Raw genomic sequence first — 23,748 nt, 5'->3', positions numbered from 1 at the left:
GATAATGGGGTTGTGATGGAAAATAAATCATCATGATTGAATAATGAGCGGACTAGATGGACTGAGGGACCTAATTCTGATCCTTCGTCTTATGGTCTTCTAGTCTAAATTAGCAATATGAAAGCTTTATACTCCAGTAATTACATTTTCCTGAATTGTCAATGGCAGCTACAATGTGTTTCTGTATCTCCCTCTAATGATATAGCTATCCCTTTACATTTTTACCCTTTAGGGTTCCCCTACGAGAAAGTGGTGCAGCGAGTTCTCTACCTCCAAGTCCTTGATTATGATCGTTTCAGTCGAAATGATCCGATTGGAGAGGTATCATTACCGTTGAACAAGGTGGACTTGACGCAGACACAGACATTCTGGAAAGAACTAAAGCCATGCAGTGATGGAAGTGTAAGTAATGCTCAGCTTTACTTCACATTGGCCTTGTTGTACAACTTTTAGCACATGGTGCAAGTATAGTGTCACAGCAGTCACATAGCCGGATTGTGATTGTAATGAAGTTGTTGCTGTGGATTCCTCATCTGTCATGACATAATATGTAGAGAAACAGTGGGAAGCATTGAAAACTTTGTACATTTCATCTGATTTCTTCAAACATCAAATTCATCATGCATGATTAACACTCTTATTCACATATACTACACTGCTTCCCAGTATAAAAGAATTACATTAGTTTTACAATATTTTATACATTTAATGTGTAATTTCTTAATTAAGCTTTGAATTATTGTGTATCTTTGTAAATGTACTGAATTTGCTTCAATGCAAGATGTACACAGAAACTTACATTAATACCATATACTTGTGAGGAAGGCAGCATCAAGGGCAACTGAGAAAGCAACCACACCTTCAAAGTTTCCATCTCTGTTTTAACACTGTCTACAGGTGAAGTGTCACTCAGATGATGAACAAGGTATCCTAACTATAGACATAATAATGTTGTATATCTCAATCCTGCTCCTTTAAACCACCTCTGCTACAAAGCAAGCAGACCTAGCCTCTCCAATCTCTCCTCATTATGGAACTGTTCCCTCCCAGGCAATGTCCTGGTGAATCTGGACAAAGGAGCTTGTTCTGACGGGTAAGGCGGAAGAACTTTGGATTTGGATAGCAATGCGGGACTGGGATATTATAGCAATTACAGAAGGTGGAAAGAGAAGCGGTGTGTTTTTGATTAGAAGAAATGTGACAACAATGGTCAGAAATTAAATTACTGAAGGTTCATTCAGTGAGACTTTACGGGTGGAGTTGAGAAATAGGAAAGAAGTGATCACATTGTTCCGTTGAACTAGATCCCCAAGTAGTCTGTGGGTATTAGAAGAAAAAATGCAGTGTATGCAAAGAGATTGTGTAGAGTGGTAGAAATAATGGAGTGTATTAGGGGATTTTAACTTTCCTAACATAGTCTGGGACTGCCATTCTGTTAAGTGTTTGATGGGCTGGATTTTGTTAGTGCATTTTTGGGCATTGAATATAGGACCCTATTAGGCAGAGGGAAAAGCTGTATGTACTCTTGGGTAATAGGATTGGGCAACTGATTTAAGTGTTAGAGGGGGAGCACTCTGGGACCAGTGATCATAGTTTTATTAGTCTTAAAATGTTTATAGAAAGGGACAGAACTGATCCACAAATTCAAGTTCTAAATTAAGGCAAGCAAATTTTGATTGTATGAGATAGGAACTTGCTAAGGTTGATTGGAGTAGTTTGTGGGCAAGGGGACAACTGGCAAGTGTGAGGCTCTTAAAATGTAAGACAGTGAGAACTCAAGGTCTGCGTATTCCTGTTACAGTGAAGGGCAAGGCTGGTAGAAGTAGGGGACCCTGGATGACAGGCAATATTGAATCCCTGGCCAGGATAAAGGAGACATAAGTTACATACAGGCAACTGGCAGCAGGGAAGACAGAAGTGTACTCAGGAGGGCAACAAGGAGGCATTAGGTAATCTTGGTAGTGATTAAGGAAAGAGCCAAGAAATGTTGTACGTAGTTAAAAGGAAGTAACTAGGGAGAGAATAGAGCCCTCAAAGATGAGAATACCTTTGTGTGAAACCACAGGAGATGGGTGAGGTCCTGAATGAATATTTCTCTTCTGTTTTTACCATGGAGAAAGACATGAAAAAGTGGAACTCAGAAAAGAAAAATGGGGGATGCCTTGAGATTATACATTACAGTAGAGGAGCTGGATGTCTTAACATTATGAATGTAATCAAATCTCCAGGACCTGACCAAGAACACCATGGGACACTAGAGAATAAATTGTGGTAGTCCTGGCCTAGATATTTATAACATTGTTAATCACGGGTGAGATGTTGGTAGACTGGAGGGTAGCAAATGTTGTCCCTTTATCTACAAACAGCATTAAAGAAAGGCTGGGGAACCATAAGCCAATAAGTCTAACATCCATGTTGAAATCAGAATCAGGTTTATTATCACCGGCAAGTGACGTGAAATTTGTTAACTTGACAGCAGCAGTTCAATGCAATACATAATCTAACAGAAAAAATAATAAAAAAAATGTTTTTTTAAAAAATGAACAAGTAACTCAATTGTATATATTTAAAAGATTTTTTTAAATGTGCATAAACAGAGATACCTACTATACATCTTGCTTTCTTTAGAACAACGTCGATATTTTGGGACCAGGTTAGGTCCTCAGAGATCTTGACTCCCAGGAACTTAAAGCTGCTCACTCTCTCCACTTCTGATCCCTCTATGAGGATTGTTATGTGTTCCTTCATCTTACCCTTCCTGAAGTCTACAATCCACTCTTTCATCTTACTGACAATGAGTGCCAGGTTGTTGCTGTGGCACCACAGTTGGTATATCTCACTCCTGTACGCCCTCTCATCACCACCTGAGATTCTACCAACAATGGTTGTATCGTCAGCAAATTTATAGATGGTATTTGAGCTATGCCTAGCCACACGGTCATGGGTATAGAGAGAGTAGAGCAGTGGGCTAAGCACACACCCATAAGGTGCGCCAGTGTTGATCGTCATTGAGGAGGATATGTTATCACCAATCCGCACAGATTTTGGACTTCTGGTTAGGAAGTCAAGGATCCAATTGCAGAGGGATGTACAGAGGTCCAGGAAATGAGATGAAGTGCCCAAGAAAGTGGATGAGGGTAGGGTGGTAGATGTTGTTTATATGGACCTCAGTAAAGCCTTTGTTAAGGTTCTACATGGTAGGGTGTCTGGAAGTTTTTATCACAAGAAGTCCAGGGAGAGCTGCCTAAATGGATAAACAGTTGTCATGATGGTAGGAAGCAAAGGTCAATGGTGGAAGGTTGTTTCTCAGACTGGAGGCCGATGACAAGTGGTGTGCCTCGGGGGTCAGAGCTGGGACTGTTGTTCAGTGGTTCCATTTAATATCAGAGAATGTATATAGTCCACAACCTGAATTTCTTACTCTTCACAGACTTCCACAAAACAGCAGAAAAACTCCAAAGAATGAATGACAGAAAACGTTAGAAGCCAAAGGCCCCCTACCCCCCACACAAGCTGCAGCAAAACATCAATCCTCCCCGTCCCACTTTCTCCAGCAAGAAACATCCACCCGCACCACCCACCATGCAAGCAATAGCAAAGCCCCTCCCCACCCTTCCCCAGCGACCATGATCTAGAGTCCATGAAAAGCTACTGTCCACCCCAACACTTTGACATATCAGACAGGCTTGCTCTCTCACTTGCGATGGAGAGAGATATCGCTCCTTCAACAGACAAGAGGGAGACCAACAGGTCACTGTTCCGATGTTAGTCTGCAGCGTTGCTTGTTCGAGTTCCCTGATTCGAGGACCAGCAGACTTTGAGAGAGAGAGATGGTGGGGGAGAGGGAGAGAAAGAGTGATCACTCAAGTGCAGGGGTCTTCTTTCAACAGTAGAGTAGACTGCTGCCTCAATTATTGAGTCTTGTCTCGAGGCACTGAGTATAAAAGCTGGGAGGTCATGGTGCTGTACGGGACACTTGGAGTATTGTGTACAGTTTTAGTTGCCCTGCTGTAGGAACTATTTTATTTAACAAGACAGATTACAGAAAAGACTTACAAGAATGTTGTTGGACAGATGAGGACTTAGAGTGTAGGAGTGTAGGAGACTGCGAGTTGAACTTGCAGAGGTGTATAAAATCATGAGGGCATAGATAGGGTGAATGTGCTCTTTCTTTGTCCCAGAGTTGAGGAATCAAGAACTAGGGTGAGAGGGGATAGATTTAAGAGGAACATGAAGGGCAGCTTTTTACACAAAGTTTGGTATCTATATGGATTCAACTGCTAGATGTAGTAGTTGAGGCCGATACAACAACTGTCAAAATGCAGTTGGACAGATACATAGATTGGAAAGGTTCAGAAGGTTATGGGCCAAATGCAACTGGCTTAGATGCGGCACCTTGAGTCACAGCCAGCTGAGCTGTCGAGCCCGTTTCCATGTTGTGTGACTATCTGTGAGCACGAGGAACTCAGCAAATCAGGCAACACCTGTGGAGGAAAATGAACAGCCAATGTTTCAGATCAGGACTATTCAAGAAACATCAAGTTCCGTTCCCTCTTTATATGCTTCCTGTCTGAGTTCCCCCAGCTCCTTGGTGGATGGCTCCAGAGATCCAGCAACTGCAGTCTTGTCTGTCACATCCTTCCTATGGTGTGTACACTAGGGAGCAGTAAGTGTTATAGACAGGAGTTTCAAGGAGATGGTCACGCCACAGGTTCTGCCAGATGACTGAGTGCCAGGAGGGAAAGCAGGCAGTGCAGGAGTTCCCATATCAGAGATAGATACAAACAAAGGACAGAGATTTCAAGTAAGATGTAAGAGAGGTATTGTTGCAGCTATACAGGACCCTGGTCAGACCCCACTTGGAGTACTGTGTTTAGTTCTGGTCGCCTCACTACAGGAAGGATGTGGAAGCTATAGAAAGGGTGCAGAGGCGATTTACAAGGATGTTGCCTGGATTGAGGAGCATGCCTTATCAGAATAGGTTGAGTGAACTCACCCTTTTCTCCTTGGAGCGAAGAATTATGAGAGGTGACCAGATAGAGGTGTACAAGATGATGAGAGGCATTGATCGTGTGGATAGTCAGAAGCTTTTTCCCAGGGCTGAAATGGTTGCCACAAGAGGACACAGGTTTAAGGTGCTGGGGAGTAGGTACAGAGGAGATGTCAGGGGTAAGTTTTTTACTCAGAGAGTGGTGAGTGTGTGATGCACCATCAATAACTCTCAGAGACGTGAGGCGAGATATAGGCTTTTATTGTCTGGAAGAAAGAACAAGCAGCAAGTGACCACTACACAACATCCTGGAGACTGAGGAAGGGTCTGTGGCTCCAATCTCCTTCTTTATACCGGGGTCTGTAGGAGGAGCCACAGGAGCAGTCAGCAGGGGGCGTGTCCAGACAGGTATACGTAGTTCACCACAGTGTGTGGAATGGGCTGCCAGCAACAGTGGTGGAGGCGGATACAATAGGGTCTTTTAAGAGGCTTTTAGATAGGTACATGGAGCATAGTAAAATACAGGGCTCTAGGTAAGTCTAGTCATTTCTAAGGTAGGGATGTGTTCGGCACGATTTTGTGGGCCGAAGGGCCTGTATTGTCCTGTAGGTTTTCTATGTTTCTAACTTTAAAAGGGAACTGAGGGAAACGTTCACCCAGAGAGCGGTGAGTACCTGAGATGCACTGCCTGTGAGACTGGTGGGAGCAGGGTCACGAACAATGTTTATCTAGGCATAGAAGGCAAGATGCCAAGTGAAGATCAGGATTGGACCAGGGTCACTGGTGTTGTCAGTAGCTGTCCTACCTGCAAAGTGAGGTGACAGGCTTTCTTTTGCCATGTCATGTATTTTGGAGTGTCCCTGCCACATGTTTGTCAATCAGATGCATGTCAACTCTGGCAGGGTTTTCAGGTCATTACCTTCTGCAAGATGAAAACTGAAAAGCGGCTGTGTTGCTTCACTCCCAGGTGAGCTAAACTCCTTTTATGTACACTTTGAAAGGGAGAATAAAACACCTGTGCGAATCACTGCAGCATCTGACGACTGACCCCGTGATCTCTGTCTCAGAGGCCGATGTCGGAATCTTTCCTGACAGTGAAACTTGCGAGGCGTCAGGCTCTGAACGTGTACCAGATAGGTCATTGAAAACCTATGCTAGCCAACTAGTGGGAATCTTAAAGAACATTTTCAATCTCTTATTGCTGCAGTCAGAAGTTCCCACCTGTATTAAAACAGCATCAATCATACTAGTATGCAAGAAGAACAGATTGAGCTGCCTCAACAAATACTGTCCAGTTGCACTTACATCTAATGTGATGAAGTGCTTTAAGAGTTTGGTCATGGCTAGAATTAACTCTGCCTAAGCAAGAACCTGGACCCACTGCAATTTGCCTATCACAATAGGTCTACAGCAGATGCAATCTTACTGACTCTCCAATCAGCATGGACCACCTGGACAACAACGATACACATATCAGGCTGTGGTTTAAATTACAGCTGAGCATCCCCTCAGTACTAAACAACAAGCTTAAAAACCTGGGCCTCTGTACTACCTTCTGCACCTGAATCTTTGACTTCCTTACTGGGAGACCAGTCAGGGTGGATCAGAAATAACATCTCCTCCTTGCTGACAATCAACATTGGTGTACCTCAAAGATGCGCACATATCTACTATATCTACACCTGTGACTGTGTGGCTACTCACAGCTCAGATGCCATCTATAAATTTGCCAATGACAAAAATGTTATTGGCTGAATCTTAGATGGAGATGAGGTGTACAGGAGTGAGATAGATCAGCTGGTTGAGTGGTGTCACAACAAAAACCTTGCACTCAACCAAGGAGGACTTCAGGAAGGGGAAGTCAAAGGTACACACACCAGTCCTCAGTGAGGGGTCACTGACTGGTGGGAGAAATAAGCAGTAAGACAATTTCAGAACCAGAAATGGCCAGAAGTGAAAAGAAAACAATGTCACTACTTGGAAATAATTTGGAAGACTGGTAGCTTGGAACTTGGGTGGTCACGGTGTTCTCTGATCTTGGCAATTCACTTGCGAACATTTCATCACTATGCGAGGAGACTTCGTCAGTGTACTGTTGAATGTGGTGTGTCCTCCAAATGCTTGGCCTTCATATACTTTTCAATCAGCTGATTGGATGTTATTTTGGAAATTCAATTCTGATGTAGGGAGGAAATCTCGTTGCTGACTGGTTGTGTGACAAACTTCGTTCGTTGTTACACACTGCTCACAAATAGGATCGAGGTCTGCATGTTTGTTTACAGAATTGTACATGGAAAACCACGTGTCCAAGAATACTTTACTTCAACAAGTTAGGAACTACAAAGACTTTCAAGGTATCAACATCATCAATGAAAATGAAGATTTGAAGGATATAATTATCGAAATCATTGTATGAAGACAGTTCATTTTCTGCACTAGGTGTCTGCACTGATTTTGTTCATTTACAGTCAATCAAAAGAACATGGCAATGTCATCATCAGCTGAACCCTTAGAGCCTAGATGGCACATGGGGCCTCTCGGTTTCTGTAGCGGTAAATATTTTACAGGGTAGGGTTGCTGGCCCTACGCCCAACCCCCAACCTGGAGAACTAGGTGCTGTATTCGTCTAGCCCAGGGGTCAGCAACCCGCGGCTCCGGAGCCGCATGCGACTCTTTCATCTCTGTGCTGCGGCTCCCTGTGGCTTTGGAAAATAAATGATGAGTATTTAATTAAAATGTATTCTATGTTAGTTTGTTAGTTTTTGAAATGTAATTATAAATTTGAAGATTATGGTGATCTTGTACAATCTAAATAAAATGTTGTGGCGACCCATTTCCTGGCACATCCGAAGCGGCTCACAATTAGCCAGCGTTCCGGCTAAGGGAGATAGCCTACGGGGGTTTGTGAGTACGTGTCTTTTGGAGCATCCGTGCCCGGGGGGGGGGGAGGGTTGAGGGAGGCTTAAACCACTACAACGTGTTTTTTATCGCTATTAATATGTCACCACTGACAATGCCTGACACCCACCACTCCCCTAAGCATTGATCCATCCCTACTGAATATGACTGCATTGGCAGGTGTGAGTCAACCTGATCTTGAGATGGAACTGGCCGACATAGCCGACAAAGACATATGGGTGTCCAAGTTTAGACGCTTGACAGCAGACCTTGAAGATGTTGCCCGTCAGAAGGCCGTTCTTGCTCAGATGGAGTGATATTGAAAACCTCCCCAAACAGACAAACTTGTGTTTGAAACATGGTATGCTATTCCCGACATTTATGTATAAACATTAAAAAGTATGTGCTTGGAGTCCTGTCGATCTTTGGATCCACATATGTATGTGAGCAGGTGTTCTCCAACATGAACTTTACTAAAAACAATCATCGCGCATGCCTCACAGATGACAGCTTGCGATCCTGTATAAAGATGAAGGTGGCGTCATACAGCCCTGATGTCGAGACGCTGTGCGCTGAGGTCCAGGAGCAGAAATCCCATTAACCAAGTATGATAAATATTTTAAATGCCTTTTATTTTACGTATATTCATATTTTTTTCATGGTTCAGTGAAATAGTCCTTTTATTTTTCAGGCTGACAGCTGGCTGACGTTATTTTTGGTTTGCTGCTGGCGGACAATTTAAGTTCGGCATTTTTCATAAATACAAGAAGGACTCAAATAGACATTGATTATTTTACTTAAAAGTAACCTTCAACCCAACGTCTTTTTTTCGGAGTTCAAAATGTTTTTGTTGCATGCAGAAATGTAATTTCGTTTTCTCTGCAGGAGTTCATCGATTTCATAAATGCAACACATTATAGATTGTTTATACATAGCATAAAGGCAAAACAAAAACGTTGTATGCAGTGTTATTTCATTTTAAATGTCAAACGGGTTTTGCGGCTCCCAGTGTTTTCTTTTCTGTGGGAAATGGGTCCAAATGGCTCTTTCAGTGGTAAAGGTTGCCGACCCCTGGTCTAGCACTTCACCTCGAACCTGCACAGTAAGGTTGACTCTACCAGGGACTGAAGTCCCAGTTGGCATAGATCCCAGGATCATTAAGACACACAAACCTCCCCACCATGATAAGGAACAGCACACAGGGAAGACATGGCAATGTACACCGGATGAATTTCTCCAATGATAACTACTAGGAACTAATACACATTTTTACAGTACTATAGCTGAATTGGTAATGTTCTAATTTGTTCTGTATTTCATTTAAATACACAATCTGTTACTCAGTTAAAAAGTAGTTTGTCTTTTTTTGTACGCATTCTTAACTATGCCCATGAAACTTCAGCTAATTGGGGCAGCGACTTAATTTATTCATAATTATATTTATTTCTATTTATACAAATGGTATATTTCTTATTGCAACTTATAGCTGCAAAACAGCAAATTTTACAACATATGTCACTTACAATAAACCTGATTTTGATTCTGATTCTGAACTGCTCACCTTTGTTGGTTTTCTCCTGGATTTATCCTACAAGCACAATGTATGCTGTTCTATTACTTTCGATTTGAAAACCAGAATTACAATTGATTCCAAACTGTTTGAAAATCTATTAAAAATCTGGACAAGAAGGAATGTGTCTGACACAGATGAGCCACACACAACATAAAAACAGTTGATCCTTCGATTGCACCTCTGCGATGAATGTGATGACATAGTGATGTGCAGGCGTACAGGAGCAAAGTAGATCGGCTAGTCAAGTGGTGCAGTAATAACAACCTTGTGCTCAATGTCAGCAAGATCAAATCATTGATTGTAAACTTGTGAAGTTGGGAGAACAAATATCAATCCTCACTGAGGGGTCTGTGGTAGAAAGGGAGAGCAGTTTCAAGTTCCTGGTCAGAGAATCTTGCCTGGGCCCAACACATTGATGCAATCAGAATGAAAACATGGAAGCAGCTATATTTCAAGAAGAGTTTGAAGAGATTTGGTATGGCACTAAAGACTAAAACAATTTTCTATAGATGTACTGTAGAGAACATTCTGACTGGTTGTATTGCCACCTGGTACGGAGATGCCAATGCACAGCATCGTAAGAGGCTTCAGACGATCGTAGACTGAGCCAGCTCCATTATGAGCACAACCCTCCCCGTCATCAAGGACATCTTCAAAAGTTGATGTCTCATGAAGGTGGCATTCATCATCAAGGTCCCTCGCTTATCCATTTCTCAATACTGCTGTCAGGGAGGTAGTACGGGAGCTTGCACTGTATTGCTGCTGCAAAACAAATTATGACTTCATCAGTGACAATTAACCTGATTCTGATATTGCCACCACACAGTTATAAATCCCTCACTACAAAATAAAATTTCTGCATATATTCCATTTTTGATTCACAATGCAACTTGGTAAAATGTGATTTCATGAAGTTTATGAAGTAAACCATGCAATTACAGAATGCAATAAAAAAAGATTTCTATCCATTTTTATCATCATCATTTGCTGAAGCAATCTGACTGCCTCACTGACGAGTATTTTCCGGATTGAATTCTTATAGTCTACACAAGTTATAGTGCGCAGATTCTTGACTGGGTCAGGCAGGAAGCATAAAAGATCTTCATCTCACTGCATGCTTAATAACTTTATGTCAAGGCTTTGAATTTGGAAAAGAAAAAGTTATGGCATGTCAAATTTAACTCATGCTTGATGATGAATATTTTCATTGGGCATTCTCTGAACTTGTGTCACTGCTGATGAGACACTCACCACCTGTCATGAACAGAAAGCAAAGATGTCAACAGCAAGAAATTTGTTCATGTTTCAAAGTGCAGAATAGAGAGAATTGTTAAAATGATATTTAGACCTGGTGATATCTGACCGGCAGAGTATATTAGCGATGTCTGTTTCTCAAACCTCCTTTTACCTTGACAATAGGCGTTCCATTAATTGTGGCACCATCTATACACAAGAAAACAAATGGTATCTTTATGTAATACTTAATCAAAAACTATTATGCATGTACAATTACTCTTGGTAAAGACAATCTAAAATTCATGACCATGCATTGTTTGAGTTTTGTAAATTTGTACAATTAATAATCTCTAATCAATATGAGCATGTATATTGAGGATAGGCATATGGTTTGGTTAGAATGGAGGCTGAACAAACTGAAGAAATATATCATGGGGAGAACTTGCTCTAATTGACCAAAAACAGGCCCGTGAAGCATTCTAGGTATTGGTTTAATATTTACCTTACATTACTGAATCCTTACTAAGTTTCATGATTTTTATATAGTCTTAAAGAGTACCAGAACTGAAACAAAATAAGCATTCCCTTTCATTCTTGTTGCAACAATGCACTCAATTTGTAACTGTGTTTGAGATTGTGGCATAGTGTCTATTCCTCATTTCTATTTGTTCTTGAAGTCATTAGCCGAGTGCAGCATTAAGGAAGTGTTTTATTGTCAGGTGTTATATATTTCAATGAATTTTTAAATGTATGCCCTATTCAAACATTCAGGTGTATGATCCCTCTGCGTCTTGGCAAAACGTTACTCTTTATTAGAGTTGTTTCATTTCCCTCTCTTTGCCCCACCCTACCACCACTTCCAAAGAAAGCACAATTATCTGTCTTTCAATTGATTTCTGTTTATTCATTATACCTGAATTCAAACCCTCAATTGTTCAGTGTTGAAATAATGTATCAAATGAAATGATTTTGATGTGTTAACTCCAAAGTAATTTTCTTTTTAATCTGTGTTGAAATGTAATTTCTCATTTCTGGGCTCATGACACTGCATTAGAATTGTGTCTGTATATCTGTCTCTGTGAATGTAACTTAAGCTGATTGAAATGTTAACACATATTATCTCTATTTTTCAGCAAAAGGATGACCAATTAATAATTTTGGTCACTCATAAAAATAGATTTAATTTCCTTAGAACTGAATAGCTATAGGAATCAGGGTGATAATCTTAACTTTTGCACCAGAGAAAAATATAAAAGAAATCCGCAGTACCTTTCTGCGTATTGCCCTTAACTATAAAATGTTGTTTTGTGCAGTATTTACTTAAGCATTCTAATCACATTTTTGAAACTTCTGTCCCACAGTTAGAGGGTGACTTTAAATGTGATTAATTTAGCTCTATGATTTTTATTTCAGGGAAGTCGGGGAGATCTTCTTTTGTCGTTATGTTACAACCCAACTGCCAACACTATCACTGTGAACATAATTAAGGCAAGGAATCTGAAAGCTATGGACATAGGGGGTACATCAGGTTGGTATGGAAATATAGTTATAACATGTATGTAATGTAAAAGGGATGTCCAAGGAGGGGCAACACCTCTAGTGAAGAGGCTTGTTGTGTCCAATCTGGGGAAGTCCACTCCCCTTTGGTCCCCACCGGACCCTCAGCTCCCACCTGTGGCTGTTCACATGCGGCAAAGGCCACAGTCCCAGTATACTGCTTAGACAGACAGGATAAACCAAGAGAGGGTAGCTGGAGGCCTCATACTCCAGTGAGAGAGGGAATCAGCATGCAAAGTCAGCTCCGGTGGGCTGTGTGGATGAGATTTATGGTGAGAACCAGTGGCTAGAGAGGTGCTACTGTAACGTTCCATGGACTGTGAAGGGCATGACAAGGCACAGAAGGCATCATGGTCATCCACTGTAATCAATAAAGACCTCAGTTTGCGATGTCTCATCGTATCACTGTACTCAGACTCCTGAGGTCGAGAGAGTGGAACTGCCCCAGTGCAATGGCTTTTCAACTTCAAAAGCTCTCCCGCACAGGCTTCCTGTCATTGTCGGATATGGTGGACAACCACCATTGGTTATAACATGCCAATATAGATAGTAAGTGAGAGTACTTCTTCTTGGGATAGTTTCAGCACCTGCAGAATCTCTTGTGCTTATGATGTCTCCACCATGAAGTCCCTTCAAGGAAAACCTACCCTGAAGAATTTTAACTCCTCTTTGTCAGGAGTTAAGCGAGACCCTCTCTCACTTCCCTCACTCCTGTGATCTCTGCTGCTCTCCCACTCATCTATCACCTGCCAGTTTAAACTCCTTCCCCTCCCCCTACCTTATTCTGGCTTCTGCCCCCTTCCTTTCCAATACTGATAAAGGGCCAGCAATGTTGACTGTGTATGTCCCTCCATAGATGCTGCCTGACTTGCTGAGTTCCTGTAGCGTTTTGTATATGTTGAACTTGATCTAGAATTAGGTTGGAAATCCTTTAACCTTCTTTGAATTGCATGGTTTCTCCCTGTGTTTGGACAATGTCAGGTCTGGGATATCTGTTAAATGTCTGCAGCAAAATCCACTTCTACTCTTATATGTTGAGAAACAAGCCTAATAGAGCTTGCTCTTTCGTAGCTCAAGCACAACTCTTTTTTTGTAATTTATTTTTTTATTGAAGTTCATCATCAAACAAACATTTCTATAAGATGTATTTCAGACATTGTACATATATATCATATATCACAAATCTCCACCAAGTATTTATCTGAGGTATACACTTATAGAAAAGAGTGGAAAGAAAAAACAAGCAAAAGGAAAGAACTATGTACAAGTAGGGAGTGACCTCTTTTTTACAACAGATTCATTGATTTGTGAGAATAAAATCAGGCCTATGAGGCATTATGTAGTTAAACCATTTTTCCCAGTATGAATCAGATTGTTCCAGCTTATGATTAACAGATGCTGTTATCTTCTCCATTTTGTAAATGTCCATTGTAATTTCCATCCATGTATTTAAAGTTGGGCTCTCCTGTGATAACCATTTCCTAGTAAGAGTCTTTTTACCAGCCACCGACAGTATATTCATTAAATATTTATCTCTTTTCAATCATTCTTGAGGTATATATCCAAAATATATGTCTTACTCTCTAAGGGTATTTCACATTTAAAGATGTCTTGTAGGGCACTGTGTATCCCCCTCCAATAGTTTTTGATAACAGGGCAGTCCCAAAAATATGATAATGATTTGCATTTTGATTTCCACAATTTCTCCAGCAAACAGGGAGGTTACTATAATAATGGGATTTCTGAGAGGGTGTAATAAAATATCTTATCAAGTTTTTCCATTCAAACTCCCTCCATTTCTGTGAACTGGTACACTTCCACTGATACCTCCATATTATTGTCCATTCTTCCTCAGATATAATTATCCCTCCTTCCTTCTCCCATTTTGTTTAATGTATGAAGTCGAATGTGTTTTAAGATTTGACAAACCCTTATACATGCTTGAAATGATTTTACTACCATTATCTGAATTATATGCTTTTCTGAAGAGCTCTATCAAGCATGTATTTGCCTTAGTTACATTTTTAAGCATCTTATTAACATATTGTCGCATCTGTAAATACTGATAAAAATCTTGTTTTTCTCATAAGTGTTTATCTTTAAGCATTTCAAAACTGAACAGTGTTCCTTCTTTCATTATGTTGCAAAGAACTGTTATTCCTTTAGCTGTCCAGTCCTTAAATCTAGCATCCAATTTATTTGGTGTAAAATCCAAGTCATATGCACACCGTTTAAGAATTGCAATATCTCCCTCTAGATTATATTCTTTTAAAGTAGTTTTCCATATCTTAAGAGTCAATTTCACCCATGGGTTATCAACAGTATTTATGTACCTTTGCAGGTTGTTAACAGCCAAAATTTCTTGTATGGGGATGGGAAGTACCCGCTCCTCAATGTTTTTCCATTGAGCGTCATATGATCAAGCACAATTCTTAATCTTCTTCTTAGCAAGAGAGGAAGCAGACACAACATTGAAGGAAGCTATCAAAAAGGTCCCGAGGCAATCCCATATAAGAAAAAAGATGGGTTCTTTTACCTTAAGTATGATATTCGGGGGCAGGCCTGTTGTATAAATAGCAATTGCAAATTTATTTTCTTTACCTAACTGTAATAGTTTACTCTTTTGTTACTCTTGGGACAAGGGAGCTTTTTTAAACAAAAGAATATCAAAAAGTACTTCACACATATGTAAATGTTTGGTTAGAGTATGCTGAAGGTTATAGTAGCAGAGGATTCCTATCATAGGACATTGGATGAGGTTTTGAGGAAAATTTACATTTTGTGGTAGGAGATAAGCTTCTGTGGTTTATTGTTGGCAAAAAAAAACCTGCTGAATTCCAAACAATTACTTATCATTTGTGGTTATATGAAACTGGATATAGCCCAAGCTCACAGCTCATTAATCTTCTCATTAGTCTCAGCTAGATTTTAGTAGAGGTCCAGCTGACAATGGGAAAAGGTCCTCTGCATTCTGTGATGTAATTGGATCCCGTTAATACAATCCTGAATGAAAAGGCTACTCTCATTTGCAAGAATTCTCTCAGTTGCAATTTCCATATCTATTTGCTTTTTTCATTTACCACATCAAGGAGATGTTTATGGTCACTGTAGCCACCATGTTATTGACCACTGCAGTAAGAAACAATTTAACCTGTCATATATTCTCTGTGATTTGCCTTTTTTGCAGATCCTTATGTTAAGGTTTGGCTCATGTACAAAGACAAGAAAGTGGAGAAGAAGAAAACAGTTGTGATGAAGAGGTGTTTAAACCCCATCTTTAACGAGTCTTTTGTGTTCGATGTACCGACAGAAATATTGAGAGAGACAACTATTGTAATCACTGTGATGGATAAAGACAAGCTGAGTAGAAATGATGTTATTGGAAAGGTTTGTGCTCATACTCCACCTGATGTTAAATATGGACTTTCAGTATCAATAATACAAGACATATTTCAGCAGTGACACCCTCACAGTAAGAAGACATTGAGTCAATCTGGCTAATTTTAATGGTTCAATGGTTCCACTAACAGAATGAACAGTATGAATGGTTTAGTAACAATATGAACAACATTTTAACAATCCACAGCATTTTTCTATACTTTTACGTAAGTTATATATAGGCTTCTGAACAGTACCCAGAATGTTGGGTGCAAATTATAACAGGATATAGAAAGGCATGTGAAAAAGGCAATGTTATGATGGTCATGGAGAATTTCAAAATGGAGGTAGATTAGGTGTATCAAGTTGGTGCTGGATCCCAAGAGTAGGAATTTGTAGAAAGGCTATAAGATGGCTTTTAGAGCAGATAGTAGTCAAGCCACTAGAGAAAGGATAACTCTGGACTAGTGTGTAATGAACTAGATTTGATTAGCGAGCTTAAGGTAAAGGAGCCTTTAGGAGACAGGTACCTTAACATGATGGAATTCATCCTGCAATTTGAGCAGGAGAAGCTAAAGTCAGATTATCAGTACTACAGCAGAGGGAACTACAGAGGCATGAGAAAGGAGCTGGCCAGCTTTGATTGGAAGGGGGCACTGGTAGGAATGGCAGTAATGGTTGGAGTTTTGGGAAGTAACTTGGGAGGTACAGGATTAGTTTATCCCAAGGAAGAAGCATTCTAAAGAGAGGATAAGACAACCATGGCTAACAAGTCAAAGACAGCATAAATGCAAAAGAAAGGGCAGATGATATAACAAAAATTAGTGGGAAGTTTAAGTATTGGGAAGCTTATAAAAACCAACAGAAGGCAACTAACAAAGAAAAAAGGTGGAAAAAGATGAAAAATAATATAAAAGAGGATACTAAAAGTTTTTATAGATATGAGGGTAAAGGAGAGGCAGGAAGTAGATAATGGACCACTGGAAAATGAGGTAGCAATGGGGGATAAAGAAATGGCAGATGAACTCTATGTATTTTCCTTTAGTCTTAATTGTGGAAGACTCTAGCAGTATGCCAGAAATTCACAAATATTGTCGGGGGGAGGGGTGGCAGAAGTCACTGTTTACTAAGGAGATGGTGTTTGTAAAGTTTTAAAGGTAGATAAGCCATCTGAACCAGATGGACTACACACAAGGGTTCTGAAAGTGGTAGCTTGAAGAGATTGTGAAGGCCATAGCAGTGAACTTTCAAGAAGTGCTAGATTTTGGAATGGTTCTACTGGACTGGAAAATGGCAAATGTCACTCTACTCTTTAAGAAATGAAGGAGCTTAAACAACAAAGGCTGTTGTAAATCTCATCAAGAAGAAAAGAAGAGCTTACGAAAGGTTAAAAAAATAGGTAATGATAGAGATCTAGAAGATTATAAGTCTAGCAGGAAGTAGTTTAAGAAAGAAATTAGGAGAGCCAGAAGGGGCTATGAGAAGGCCTTGGCAGACAGGATTAAGGAAAACCCCAAGGCATTCTACAAATATGTGAAGAGCAAGAGCATAAGATGTGAGAGAATAGGACCAATCAAGTATGACAGTGGAAAAGTGTGTATGGAACCAGAGGAGACAGCGGAAGCACTTAATGAGTACTTTGCTTCAGTATTCATTACAGAAAAGGATGTTGGCGATTGTAGGGATGACTTACAGCAGACTGAAAAGCTTGAGCATGTAGATATTAAGAAAGAGGATGTGCTGGAGCTTTTGTAAAGTGTCAAGTTGTATGAGTCACCGGGACTGAACAAAATGTACCCCAGGCTACTGTGGGAGGTGAGGGCGGAGATTGCTGAGCCTCTGGCAATGATCTCTGCATCATCATTGGGGACAGGAGAAGTTACAGAGGATTGGAGTGTTGCAGATGTTGTTCCATTATTCAAGAAAGGGAATAGAGATAGCCCAGGAAATTATAGACCAGTGAGTTTTCCTTCAGTGTTTGGTAAGTTGATGGAGAAGATCCTGAGAGGCAGGATTTATAAACATTTGGAGAGGCATAATATGATTAGGAATAGTCAGCATGGCTTTGTGAAAGGGAGGTCGTGCCTTATGAGCCTGATTGAATTTTTTGAGTAAGTGACTAAACACATTAAGGTAGAGCAGTAGATGTAGTGTATATGGATTTCACCAAGGCATTTGACAAGATACCCCATGCAAAACTTATTGAGAATGTAAGGAAACATGGGATCTAAGGGGACATTGCTTTATGGATCCGGAACTGGCTTGCCCACAGAAGGCCAAGAGTGGTTGTAGACGGGTCATATTCTGCATGGAGGTCGGTCACCAGTGGTGTGCCTCAGGGATCTGTTCTGGGGCCCTTACTCTTCATGATTTTTATAAATGACTTGGATGAGGAAGTGGAGAGATGGGTTAGTAAATTTGCTGATGACACAAAAGTTGGGTGTGTAGTGGATAGTGTGAAGGGCTGTCAGAGGTTACATTGATAGGATGCAAAACTGGGCTGAGAAGTGGCAGATGAAGTTCAACCCAGATAAGTGTGAGGTGGTTCATTTTGATAGGTCAAATATGATGATAGAATATAGTATTAATGGTAAGACTCTTGACAGTGTGGAGGATCAGAGGGAGCTTGGGGTCTGAGCTCTGTGGTTAAGAAATCATATGGTGCATTGGCCTTCATCAATCGTGGGACTGAGTTTAGGAACTGAGGGGTAATGTTTCAGCTATATAGGACCCTGGTCAGACACCACTTGGAGTACTGTGCTCAGATCTAGTCGCCTCACTACAGAAAGGATGGGGAAACCATAGAAAGGGTGCAGAGGAGATTTACAAGGATGTTGCCTGGATTGGAGAGCATGCCTTATGAGAATAGGTTGAGTGAACTTGGCCTTTTCTCCTTAGAGTGATGGAGGATGAGAGGTGGCCTGATAGAAGTGTATAAGATGATGAGAGGCATTGATCGTGTGGATAGTCAGAGGCTTTTTCCTGGGGCTGAAATGGCTAGCACAAGAGGGCAGTTTTAAGATGCTTGGAAGTAGATACAGAGGAGATGTCAGGGGTAAGTTTTTTTACGCAGAGAGTGGTGAGTGCGAGGAATGGGCTGCCAGTGACGGTGATGGAGGCGGATATGATAGGGTCTTTTAAGAGACTCCTGTACAGGTATATGGAGCTCGGAAAAACAGAGGGCTATGGGTAACCCTAGGTAATTTCTAAGGTAAGGATATGGTTGGCACAGCTTTGTGGGCCGAAGGGCCTGTATTGTGCTGTAGGTTTTCTGTGTTTCTAACAGGAAATTATAGACCACTTTGCCTAACTTTAATGATTGGCAGGATGTTAGAGTCAAAGGTGTGTTTTCAGGGTACTTGGAGGCACATGATGAAATAAGCCAAAGTCAGCAAGTTTCTTTAAGTGCTAATGCTGCCTGACAAACTTGTTGCAATTGTTTGAGGAAATAACAGGTAGGATAGACAAAGGAGAGTTCATGGATATTGTTTACTTGGATTTTAAGAGGGCCTTTGACAAGGTGTCACACATGAGGCTGCGAAACAAAGTAAGAACCCACAGTATAACAGGAAATATGCCAGCATGGATAGAAGATAGGTGGACTGGCAGGAGGCAAAGGGTGGTGAAAAAAAGGGGTCTGTTCTGGTTGTTGGAGGCTAGTAGTGTTCTGCAGGGGGTCAGAGTTGGGATTGCTTCTTTTCACAATGATCTGGATGGCAGAATTGATGGCATTGTGGCCAAGTTTGCAGACAGTGCATTGAGGCATAGTGGATGAGCAGGCAGCTTTGTGCAACAATAAGTCTGAAGAAAGATTTAGAAGTCCTAGATCAGGATTCCCTAAATGTTAATTTGCAGGTTGAGTCAGTGGTAAGAAAGGCAAATGCAATGTTAATAATGAAATTGAGAGGGCCAGAATATAAAAACAAGGATGTAATGCGGAGGCTTCATAAAGCATCAGCTTTACAGCCTTTGGAGTATTGTGAGCAGTTTAGGCCCTTTATCTTAGAAAAAAATACGCTGGCATGAAAGAGGTTTCAGAAAAGGTTCACAAGTTTGATCTCAGAAATGAAAGGATTAACCTATAAGGAGTGTTTAATAGCTCTGAGCATGTGCTTGCTGGAGTTTAGAAGAATGAGGGGGAATCTCACTGAAACCTATCAAATATTGAATGGCTTATATAAAGTGGATGTGGAGAGGATATTTCGAGTAGTGGGAGAGTCTAGGACCAGAGAGCACATCCTCTGAATATCGGGACAATACCTTTGGAACAGAATTTGTAGGTATTTCTTTAGCCAGAGGGTGGTGAATCTGTGGAATTCATTGCCACAGGTGGCTGTGGAGGCCGAGTAATTGGTTATATTTAAAGTGGAGGTTGATAGTTTCCTGATTAGTAAGGGCTTCATAGTTTATAGGGAGAGGATGGGGGGAGGGGTGATGAGGGATAGTAAATCAATAACTTGGATGTAATTGCTTGCTTGTTATTCTTGAAGTTCATGCTGACCACATGTGATCTCAAACTCCTTCCTTCCATTGTGGATTCCCATGCATGGTGCTGCTTCTAAAAGAAAAGTTTGAGACAGATGATTTTCTGTTTCTATCTTCTCCACCAAGATCTTGTTCCCTTGGTTTGTGACTTTATCTGTTGGCCCAGTTTACTTTTCACATGTGCCTTTTAAACACCATTTCTCTTGACTACTGCATTACCTCTATGTTACCAAGTTACATGCTGCCTTCACCTTTACTTTAATATTGGGAAAAATTCTTCCATCCCCATGAGCAGTGGCTTTGGTTGAACCAGGGTATTTTGTAGTCTCAGAATGTGTGTGTCCTGCAAAGCTTCCAAACATTTATCCTTTGTATACCAAGGTCTAACAAGTTCCATTTCCACCTCTGTTTCAGCTCATCTGCCACCGAAAGACCCAGAATTTATCACCCCCATTTTAAAAACTGAGCATTCATGAAGTTTCACTTCATGTTCTATCCCATATTTCCACTGACCTGGATCTACCATACTTGTTGTATGCTATTTGCAAAGAGAGGGGTCACACTAGCACCTGGGTAAGAAAGAACCGATGATTTGTTTGACCAGCATTGACTGAGGTTCGAATGTTGGACACCATATAGGAGTACTAGTCCTATTCGTTCAGTAGTGTGATGGAATCTTTCACTCCTGTTTCAGAGTGATTTCAAAAGACACTTGTTTAGAAACTAAAACCCTGCCAGTAGGGCAGAATGCTCCACATGGTCATATAACATGTTGTGACTCCTAAATTCATTTCAGATTCCCTCCAGGATTGGCTCGCAATGTACATTGACCAATAACTCCACAGTGGTAAATTGGTCAAAACTCATTTACTCGCTTCTAAGCCTTTTGAATAGTAAGGGCCCATCAATATTTAGAGCAAAATCATTCCTCTTCAATACAAAATGAGTGTCCTAAAGAACTTATGTGGCATTTGAATGGGCCTCATTGTCATTGGCTCTTGGGAAGGCAAAAGGATAGGTCAGGTTGTGATAATAAAAAGTGAGAGAATACCTCATGGGGCCAATCCTCTCTTCAATCAAGAAATACCAGTGATAGTTGGTTGAAGACAATCCACTATTGGGAGGTAACACTGGATATGGGAATTGAATGGGAAATACTTCAAAAAAAGATCCCATCAAAGTCAAGCAAAACATCAGCATACTGTGTAATTCTCATGTGGATTTTGTCTTCCTCAGATATACTTATCTTGGAAGAGTGGGCCTGGTGAAGTCAAGCATTGGAAAGATATGATTGGAAGGCCACGGCACGCTGTGGCTCAGTGGCATCAACTCAAGGCATGATTCTTCACCAAATGAAAGAAGAGGGGAAAACAACAGAAATAGAAGAGAAAACATCTGATTAGCCTTGACATTTTAAGTATGCACAAAGAAGCACGTGGACTAAAGTCATGGATTACTCAGCCAACACTCTGGGAGTCCCGCAGCCAATCCATATGCCATGGACTTTACAGCATTGAGCTGCCAGGAACATTTTTTAAGTCAAAAGGTCATATCCACCTAGTGCTTCAACAACCATCACCCACCCTGCACACTCACTCTCCTCCCCCAACAAAAGAAATTTGCAAATATTGGTCATGGCACAAACTCATTCTGCGTCTGTGACCAGTAGTCACGTGGCTTAGACTTTAGTTTTAATTTTCCTGTGACTAAAAAAAAACAATTTGTTCTTCCAGTAGTGAAGGAGTTTATAGCATTGGGAAAAAATTATGTGTACCTTTTTTTCCAAAATATAATGGCATTTTAATTTTCTGGTGCAGGTGTAGATGCTAATGGTTCTAAAGACACTTTTTTATTTATCTCAATTAATGTAGTGAGGGGGATGAAACATGAGAAAAACAGGAACTTAAAATCTGTGTATGTCTCTGTGTGTGTTGTGTGTCTGTAACTATATAAAGTGTGTTTTTGTGCACACAAAAAGTACTGGGCCACGCCCTTAATGCGTGGGCTATTTTCTCTGCACTTTTTAAAATGAACAGATTTGGTTATGAAAAAAAAACTTGTGAATGGATTTGGGGATTCTGGAGATGGTTTGTAAGTGAGCAATGTCTGGTTTACACAGTATTTCAACTTGCTTCTCCTTTATATCCAGGGCTTAAAGAACTACTATACTGGAAAAAGCAAAAATCCTGAAGCATTTACATGCAGAAAATCCTATAATGTTGCATTCAGTATTGGACTAACACTCCAAAAGGCAACTGATAGCAATTGTAAAATATTGTATTAATATTCCCATACAAGTCCTGTAGAGTAAAACTGTAAATCACTTCCATGGCATTTTCAGGGCACAGTTGCATTGTCAGGTGCATAAAAAAACATTGCTAGCTGGTAAGTAAAATTCACTCGTTTGGGTTATTTGGAAGAATTTGTGTAGGCAAGGGTTTGAGGTTGGGAGAGTGTCTCAAACAAAGCCCTTAACAAAATATTATTTTATACGTGTTGATTTACATGTCCTTATCACAGTCAGACTGAGAGGTTTGGTTGAAGATCTATTTATTCCAGCCCAGAGAATCAGGTAATGCAACTTGTCCAGGGTCAGTGAATAGCTTATTGTAATGCAAGACACTATAGAAAGAATGTAGGTGTCCTTTCATTACAGTGAAAATTAATACTTAAGTATTATTTGATGTGATGGGATATGCCATTCACCTTCAGTTCTATAGACACTGAATTCCCAATTTGAGATGGGTTATTGAAAATCAAAGTCAGAGGGACTTACCTACTATTGGATTCTAAACAATTACAAATCTACTAAGAAAAATAAGTTCCACAGGCTGTGAGTCTGAAGTAAAGAGCAAGATTATTGCACATCCTTTTTCCACTCCAATTCAAGTTCAAGTTCAATTTGTTCCCATCGAACCTTACGGATATATACTGCCGAACAAAACAACGTTCCTCCAGACCAAGGTACATAACACATTACACACAAAGCAAACTTCACAAAAATAAATGAATAAATAATGAGAAAATGCAATACAAGTTAAAAAGTAAACAGTATAACGCTACTGGCACTTCATACATGGTGAAACCATATGTTGAGATTCATACATGGTGGCAGGGAGATCAGTAGTTTTACAGCCTGGGGGAAGAATTTATTTCCCTAACAGTTCTTGTCCTAATGTTATGGTGTATCCTGCCTGATGGTAGGGTGTCAAAGAGATTGTTAAACAGACGATGCTCCTGTCAAAGTTGGTTAAAATGGGAGGGGGAAGCCTCGCTTGCCTCAGTCTCTGTGGAAGCACTGCTGTGCTTTCTTGACCAAGGAGCTGCTGTTGAAGGACCTGTCCAGAAATTGTCCATTATGTGCACTCTCAGAAACTTGGTTCTCCTAATTTTCTCCATGGAAAAGCCACAGATGTGCAGTGAGGAATGATCAGCCTGCACCTTCCTGAAGTCCACAATCATCTCTTGGGTCTTCTCCATGTTGAGACTCAAGTTTTTGTGCTTGCACCATTCTGCCAACCACACTACCTTCTGTGCACCTTCTCCTCATCATTGTTGATGAGGCCAACCACTGTTGCATCAGCAGCAAACTTGATGATTTGGTTTGAACCGGATCTAGCAGTGCAGTCAT

General features: G+C 40.6%; 1 protein-coding gene across 4 annotated transcripts in view; it reads left to right on the top strand.

Moving 5' to 3' along the window:
* The window catches only part of LOC132397220 (synaptotagmin-7-like), a 518,616-nt gene extending 496,522 nt beyond the window's left edge, over positions 1-22,094 (top strand). For all 4 annotated transcript variants that reach the window (XM_059975671.1, XM_059975674.1, XM_059975673.1 and 1 more), the window contains 4 exons: positions 233-402; positions 12,111-12,225; positions 15,442-15,641; positions 21,354-22,094. In XM_059975671.1, coding sequence (XP_059831654.1) covers positions 233-402; positions 12,111-12,225; positions 15,442-15,641; positions 21,354-21,458 — 590 coding nt within the window. In that variant the 3' untranslated portion in view covers positions 21,459-22,094. The remainder of the gene's footprint in view (positions 1-232; positions 403-12,110; positions 12,226-15,441; positions 15,642-21,353) is intronic.
* The last annotated feature ends 1,654 nt before the right edge of the window (positions 22,095-23,748 follow it).

Source organism: Hypanus sabinus, chromosome 7 (genome assembly GCF_030144855.1).
Source record: "Hypanus sabinus isolate sHypSab1 chromosome 7, sHypSab1.hap1, whole genome shotgun sequence".
Taxonomy (NCBI): domain Eukaryota; kingdom Metazoa; phylum Chordata; class Chondrichthyes; order Myliobatiformes; family Dasyatidae; genus Hypanus; species Hypanus sabinus.
This window is presented reverse-complemented; position numbering and strand designations above follow the sequence as displayed.